This window comes from Wolffia australiana, chromosome 5, assembly GCF_029677425.1.
Source record: "Wolffia australiana isolate 7733 chromosome 5, ASM2967742v1".
Lineage (NCBI taxonomy): Eukaryota > Viridiplantae > Streptophyta > Magnoliopsida > Alismatales > Araceae > Wolffia > Wolffia australiana.
In genome coordinates this window covers 10,451,617-10,459,752 of record NC_135839.1, presented here as the reverse complement: position 1 = coordinate 10,459,752, position 8,136 = coordinate 10,451,617, and the positions used below count along the sequence as shown (strand labels likewise).

General features: G+C 39.2%; 1 protein-coding gene across 2 annotated transcripts; it reads left to right on the top strand.

Moving 5' to 3' along the window:
• The first annotated feature begins 283 nt into the window (after positions 1 to 283).
• Positions 284 to 2,851, top strand: LOC144703226 (wax ester synthase/diacylglycerol acyltransferase 4-like). 2 transcript variants are annotated; one of them, XM_078575348.1, is made up of 6 exons: positions 284 to 573; positions 827 to 910; positions 1,042 to 1,599; positions 1,837 to 2,190; positions 2,285 to 2,422; positions 2,510 to 2,851. In XM_078575348.1, exons 1-6 carry the CDS (start codon positions 373 to 375, stop codon positions 2,666 to 2,668), a joined length of 1,494 nt encoding a protein of 497 aa, XP_078431474.1. In that variant the 5' UTR covers positions 284 to 372; the 3' UTR covers positions 2,669 to 2,851. The 2 variants fall into 2 exon arrangements, with proteins under 2 accessions (XP_078431474.1, XP_078431476.1); XM_078575350.1 differs by lacking the exon at positions 827 to 910 and having other exon boundaries at positions 285 to 573.
• The last annotated feature ends 5,285 nt before the right edge of the window (positions 2,852 to 8,136 follow it).

The window sequence follows — 8,136 nt, the reverse complement described above, 5'->3', positions numbered from 1 at the left end:
TTCCTTCTGCTCCCAGAACTTTCAGCCACATAAATGTGGAGAATTTGCCCATGCTGCGCGCTTAATGATGAACCGACTTCCAACTAATCCATTTAAAATCTCTGTCCATTTATGAGTCGAAAGGACATCGCTGGAGCCGCGTACTTGACCGATGGAAAAGGCGTCAGAAAAGTTCACCAGGACTGTGAAATTGTGTCGATTTGAGGGATTTTAGTGTAACTCAGATATTAATGCCAACTTAACCAAAGATACTCGCGTCCACACCTTATAAACTCGTCGGAGCACAAGAGGTTTCCAACATTCCCTCGGAGAAGACATCGTTAATTTGAGCTGCAGAAAACTAGAGAGCCACGGACAGAGAATTTGCGGAGAATGTCGGCTGAGGAAGGATGGTCTGTGAGGCAAGGAGGAGACGAGCCCGTCAGCCCTACTGGACAGTACTTTAACAGTTCCGTTATGTCGGTCTTCGTCCTTTCCGCTTTCGAATCAGAGGTTCCCATCGACGATTCTCCGACCATGGACGTCCTTCGCAATCTGCTATTGCCCGTCAATTCTCGGTTTTCCTCTATCATGGTGATATCTATTGCTATTTGCTCTACCACTGTTTTATATTTAACTGATCCATGGGTTGGGTACTTAGTTTCTTTTTCATTTTTTTCTGGGCTCGTCTCGGCTTTCTGGATATTTTATCTTTTTCTACCTTGCCTCAAACTAAAATTTTAAGTCGATGCATGAAACTCCTAACTCTCTTCAGAGGTCGATTGGATTTAATTTAATAAGTCAAATAATATCGATAATTTTAATCGAGTGATGCTTTGCGTGCCAGATTGAGATGGATGAACAGCTCAAGGTTTTTTCCCGATCATGTTCAGTTCACGATACTGTTTGTAAATTGAGCCTTGACATCCAGGTCCTTAGATGGCTTTTTAGAAAAATCTTCCCTGAATTTGCTGCACTCCAACGGGGTTGTATTCTCATTGAATTTGCAATTATGTCACCTGTCAATCGCTGAGTTAAGAGGAATGGCGTGTCGATTCCCAGGTCGAACACAAGAAAGGAGAGAAGAAATGGAGACGGGTGGCGGTCAACTTGGAGGACCACGTTAACGTGCCCGTCTTTCCATCGGGCCTCTCTGTGGAAGATTACCACCGGTGCACTCAAGAGTACCTCACCAAGATAGGCATGGAAAAGATGAGACAGGACAGACCACTGTGGGAGATCCATATTATCAAGTTTCCAACACTCACCGGGGAAGGAACGTTGGTGTTTAAGCTGCACCATGCGCTGGGAGACGGCTTTACGTTATACAGCGCCCTCTTCTCATGCTTAAAGCGGGCGGACGACCCTTCGCTACCTTTCACGTTTCCCAGCAGTTTAGAAGGAAACGAAAGAAATCCTAACCTGTGGCAGAGAGCCGCTCATTCCCTTCGCGTAGGAATCAACACAGCTAGGGAGTTTGGGTGGACTCTCATCAAAGGGGAGGATGATAGGAGCCCAGTAAGATCGGGAGATCCTGGCGTGGAGTTTCGCCCTGTTGTCATCTCCAGCTTGATTTTTCCCCTTGACGAACTCCGTAAAATCAAGATCAAAGTTGGCGGGGTAAGAAACTCTCCTCTCTTTTCCCACATTTTCTTAAGCACCATCCTTCTTTTCAGCAGTGGCAGAATCTCATTTCTGAGTTCTTTTTGTAACGCATCACGCATTCTCTTGTTTTTCTGTTGACGGATGTTATGGAGCGTCGTTGATTATAGTAATTAGATTCCCATGGGTTCTATTGGCTTCCTCTTCTATACACCAATGACGATGAATCTTCTTTATTTTTTCTAAAAAAAACAGACGATCAACGACGTCATCACTGGGATAATCTTCTTAGGTCTTCAGCTATACGTACAAAAGGAGAACGACCGAAGGGTCGCCTTTAATTCTACAGCCCTTGTCCTGCTCAATACCCGCGTGGTAAAAAGCTATCAGAGCCTAGAAGAGATTATGAAACCCGATGGCAAGTCTCCTTGGGGAAACCAGTTTGGCTTCTTACACGTATCACTGCCAAAGAGCTACGATCCGGAGCGCGTTAAGCCGTTAGACTTTGTTCTGCAAGCAAAAAAGACGATAGGACGGAAAAAGAATTCCCTTGCGGTCTTCCTCAACGGCATGCTTTTAGAAACAATCAGAAAGCTGAAAGGGCCCGAGGTATGAAATGTTGGTGATATGAATTTCAGCAGATTCACTCGTAGTTAATCGACTTGCGTTAATTGACGTTGTTAACTGCAATTCCCCTACGCAGGTCGCGGCGAAGTATGTGCACGGCACACTAAGGGACACTACATTAACTATATCAAACATGGTTGGCCCCTTGGAGAAGCTGGAAATTGCCGGCCAAAAGTGCAAAAGCTACTACTTCATGGTTGTGGGTGTTCCGCAGGTAAGAGAGTCGTATAGAATGTCTTATTCTAGATTCCTTCACGTGGAATGCTTTCTAAAATCCTATCCACGGAACCTCTATTCGCAGAGCTTAACTATAACAATGTTAAGTTACATGGGGAAACTGAGAGTGGCATTCGGCACCGAGAAAGATTTCATTGATGAGCAGCGCCTGGTCTCGTGCATGGAGAAGGCCTTTGACATGATGTCCGCGGAGGCTCGTGGAGGTCATTCAAAAATGAAATGACAGAGAGCTCTCGATTCATTTGGTGATTCTGAAGTTACGGGCGTTTCTTTCGACCATGGAAATTTGTTTATGTTTCTTTTATCGATTTCATGTTCCTCTGAATATGAACTGTAATGTAACTGGGTACTCACTTCAAGTCCCCGATGTGTGCCCCCTGAATAATATTCATGTATTACTTCACTAGATGGGTTCTGTCGCCTCCTTAATATGTTTCTTCTTTGGTGGATCTTAGGAACCTAACTTCCATAATTTTTAAGTTATAATTTAACATATAAATTATTTAAACATATGAGAGTTATGAAATTTTCTGATTTCCCAATGATTTAATTGGCATAAAATAATTTTATTATCAGATTTATTGAACTCATGAAATTGGAAAAGAATTTGAATCATGAATTCATTTCAGATTGAGCTAACCTTCTCAGGCCGCTTAGTTCTGTGCTTATTTTTCAACACGCTTGACGCGGCCTCGAGATCCACTACACTGCGTGACTTGATGCCCTCGGACGAAGGAGAGTCCTCGAGAGCCCGTTCGCTGTTTTAATCAAAGCAGTAACTTGCTCGGCCTCCTGGCATCGGCTTAGAGTTAGGCTTTTTCTGAAACTCGAAAGTACAGGTACCCTCAACCTGTCGACCTCACAGATGAGGATCGCTTTGCTTGCCAACAAAATCTCGGTATTTATTTTGCACGGCAAGTTAGGGCAAAATAAATGCTGGGCTTTTGTCCATTTCTGTAATATTTAAGTAATATATTTATAAATAATCCAAGTCAAATTAATATCCATGTGATAACACGGATACTAATAGGAAATTTTCAAACATATTACACCAAATTTCCATAGTAAACTACTTTTAAGTACATGGCATCTTAGTTGAAATTGGTCAAAAGATCCTTTGTTGTGATTTTATAATTTTTTTAGTTTCTGTCATATTTTTACATATTTTTGTGTAACAGCCTTTCCATTAAGAAATTCAATTTGTTAAATCATAGAATATTTCATTTGAATTACAAAAAGCAAAATCAGTTTTTGTAGATTTTCCTGTATTTGTTCAAATTTTCTAAAAATTAAATGCTTTGAAAATAATTTCTAAGTAAAATGGTCATTTAACTTCATATGAAATTTTTGATGATTTAATATCATTTATTTCATAATATGTGTCATTCTGCCATGTGGCGATCATGATTAAGCGGAATAACAGAGCCAATGATTAGTTTACCTAATCATAGTGTGCCACATCATGTCAAAATGTTGTGCTGAAAGCTAGTTATTGGCATCTTTTGAATCTCACCGCATCAGGTGGAAGAGAGAGGTCAGTTAAGTTGATATGAATTTATATTGGAAAAGCAAAGAATTATGTAAATGATGGAAAAAATCAATTTTTTTGCAATAAGTTCATGATGTTTCAGGAATGATATGAATAAACTAAAAATTAACGAATTTACCTTATAGCATTTAAGGTCACCGATGTTTGATGAAGATAAAGACACCTGGCATGGTCGAAGTCGCAGATCAGGCATACTCTCTTTCTCTCTCTCTCTAACTATCTCTCTCTCTCTCTCTCTCTCTCTCTCTCTCTCCCCCCCCCCCCCCTCTCCCTCTCCCTCTCCCTCCCCCTCTCCCTCCCTCTCTCCCTCTCTCCTCATTAGGTAATGGCCCTGATTGGGGCACAGGACACATCTATGAATGATGCAGCCATCAAAACTGAATTTTCATCCCAATCATAGCATGCATTTTTGGGCAAATGATGTGCAGCAAAAAGAAGCAAGCTGGCGGCAGCTGGAGGAGAGAAAAAGAACAGAAAAAATCAGCTGCTCTGATTGATCAATTTTTAAATCCTTATTCCTTGAGATCCAACATCAGATTGACCTGAAATCTTCACGGTAGTTTTGTCTTTATCCCTCTTTCCATCCATGCGGCGGGATTGTTAAAGTGAGGCAAAAAATGATGAGAAAACCATTTCACATTTGCATTAGGTTGTGTAAGGCTGCGGTGGCCAAACAAACACTTTGGGGGGTCAAACCTCAACAAAATTTCTCTTGAATATGAAGGAACGAGGACTCAAATAAACAATTTTCTACTAAAATCACAACATTTGGCTGAGAAACAAGGGACAATTAAGTGGATAAAGTCATTGCAAAAACCAGAGGCATATTTTGGGGAAAATGGTGGTGATTTTGATGTAACACAAAGGGCCCTGGGATCAAACGGCTCGTGTTCCACCACAGGGAGGGGGGGGGGGCACTCAAGGACGCAACGGTAATGAACGGTGCGAGAGTAGAAAATCAATGAAATCGTACGTCAGAATGCCTTTGACCTAGGGAGAAGGATCCAATAGTCAACATGAGTGGGTCAAGGGATGTGTAAGACTCCCAATGACCCAATAGATCAGCTCAAAGGCCGATGGAGGGGGTGACAGCCACTGTCCACAAGCATCTACAACCCTCAATAAGAGGGAGCCTAATCCGACACCGGAAATGAAATTTCCTACCTTTTGATTTGGTGGCTAAACAAATAATTCTAAATCCCTGGCAATAGACCAAGCAATGAATGCACTGAACTGACGGGAAAACACGAGCGGGCAATCGCCTTGGATGGGCGGGGCCTAAGACACAACGCCGTCATAGGCAGTGGTGCGCGCGGATGCGAGGTGCGAACAGATGGAGGTCGCGTTGGCGGGCTGCGGCCATGGTGGTGGTGGCACTGATTGATAACGACTATGGGCAGCAGGGCGGCCTGGCAGACACTACGATGGCAACGGCGGACATCTGAATGAAGGTGACCAGACGAGACAGGCTACGCAATCATTGCACAAGGAGAGAGGTTGGCGGCGAGCGACGGCGTCGGTTCTTCCGGTGGGGGCAACTGCTTCGGCAGGGATGAACGTGGTGGCGCCGAGGCGTTTGGCAACATCTTCGTTATGGGTACTCTTGAAAGTGACAGGATGATTCTCCATGGCAGTGGAGAAGGGTGGGAACCCCAAAGAAGAAGAGAGGTTTCTCAAACTCAAATTTTCATCAATGGAATCCAAAGGTCTCATGGGGCACTACTTCATGTCAGCTTGGGCTCCACAACACGGATACTCACCAACTCGGGCTTGGGCGTCAGGATGGTTCTCATCAGATTGGATCTAAATATCAATGAATGTCTATATTTGCAAAATTATTTTTTTGTAAATAAAAAGAAACAATGAGTATATAATTCCAATATAAAATCTCAAAATATTAGGCACTAAATCAGTTGAAAGCTCCTTAATTAGTTCATTCCTCTCTTTTGGAGATCTACTTAATGTTGGTAGTGATTCTTCCTCCTTTTTAACAGATTGATGAGTGTTTTGTACCACCACACGCATCATCAAATCAAATATTCATATCACTATATATATTACCATAGAAATATGAGTATATGCTTGATCGGTCAAGGATTTATGAGTAACATTTGTCGTGAAGAGAGATATAAGCTTAAATACATTCATGTGAATGTGAGAGATCTCGGCTTTTCATTTCTTTAAATAAGGCATACTTTTTAGATGATGCCATGCTGTACAACAATAGTTGGGGCATCATATACATCATGTGATCCACATTAATTTCTTCTTATAGCAAACTCGAGCATTAGATCTTCATTCATTGTCTCATGATCATCTGTTTACATTGTCACAATTTTAAACAAATAATTCCATATCTGTGTATTTCCTTTCTATAGAAGCATATCACGATTTTAATGAATATTTGCTTCAAATAATGATTATTCATTATTACATTGTGGGCCACCTATAGGCCATCCTTGGGCCAGGTAGGAACTGTAAATAGGAATGTGTTTCAGCGCCAGCTTGTTGACACTCCGCTTCTTGCCATTGGAGCCATGTCAGCTATCACTATAGCCTTACACATAATGTTAAATTTCAGCCTTCATAATTATAGAGAAATCATAAAAAATCGAGGAAATAATTTAACTTCACAATGTTATACATTTCAACTCTTTGAGGCCTTTTCAAGCAAAAATTTGCCCATTACTTTATAACTTTTATATTCAATTGGCATAATTAACTTGCTATAAAAGGTCAACGTAGGTCAAATGTGAAAGTTGACTTTGATTCTTCAAATCCTCTTTATCTTCTCTTTACTTCTTTGTTTAGTCCACCAGGCATCTTTGGTGTTGCAGAACAAAGAACCAATTAAACAACCATGATGTGATTAGACTTGATTCACATTTTGGTATAATCCCATTTGGGGATTCATATGGATAAATTCAGTGAAATATTTTCGCTAAGGAGCACCCACTATCAATCCTTAGTATCTCCACACTAATGGCTATGAGAACAGCCACATTCATCATTTGAATGTGACTATATAGTGTTATTTTATCTGAATGCTTTGATATTCTTCTCAAGCATCATTTCAATGCTTTGAATTATGTGAACTATAGTCTCATCACAAGTCACTTAGATCATTTCTTCATTGACTTTTTATAAGCATTAAATGTTCACTATGTGATTGGCTTTCTGCCCACATTTTTTCTATAGAATTTAAAATTAAGATTGGCATATAAATGATGAAAATATAATAAAAATTAGTGAATGGCATAAATATGCATGATATCACATGGCCAAAGAGATAAAGGTACCTTGAAAAGTGTTTTTCTAAGTCTCTTCTTTGACTCTCGCAGTCAATCAAACTTCATTAATGGATGCTGGATGAAAATATCAGACTGTGTAAAATATTTTGGCCAATCAAATAACTAGATATCTATTTATCATGCTTTTTATTTGGAATAGCATGACTCATTGGATAATTATCTCTCTAATGAGTCACAATTTAGGGTTTTAATGACATTGTTTCAATTCAGACTTAACCAAAAATATTTATGAAAATTTTCCACTTAAATACTCTTTAATGATTATAGGGCAAGTAAGGGCTTGATCCACATGGAGGCATATGTTTAATTTCTGATTTTTTCTGAAGCTTATAATAAAGGAAATGAGTTTAAATATGACAGATGTAATTTTTAGATTTTTCTGTATTTTTAGTTAATTTATATACTTTTCTGTAGTTTAAGCTAAAGAAGAAGCACAAGAAAAAATTGTCTAAAAATATTTTACACTAATTTTTCTAATTTTAATTAACACCTAAAATCAAAAATCAATATTTTTTGAAATTACTGGAATTTAATTTACACCAAAAGCCATTATAAATATTAAAAAGGAGAGTGAGAAAATTTTTAGAATTATTTTTAAATGTTAAAATCACAAGAAATGGATTATATTAATTTTTAGGATTTTCCTGATTTTTTGGTAATTTTTAAATGCAGAAAAAATTTTCTTAATTTTTCCTATTTTTAAATTTATTTGGAATTTTTTAATGCACAGAATATTTTTTCCTGATTTTTTAATTTTTTTGGAAATTTTAAATGCTAAAAAATATAAATATTACCCATTATGGCGATCTCTGGCGGCGGAGGTGATAGAGT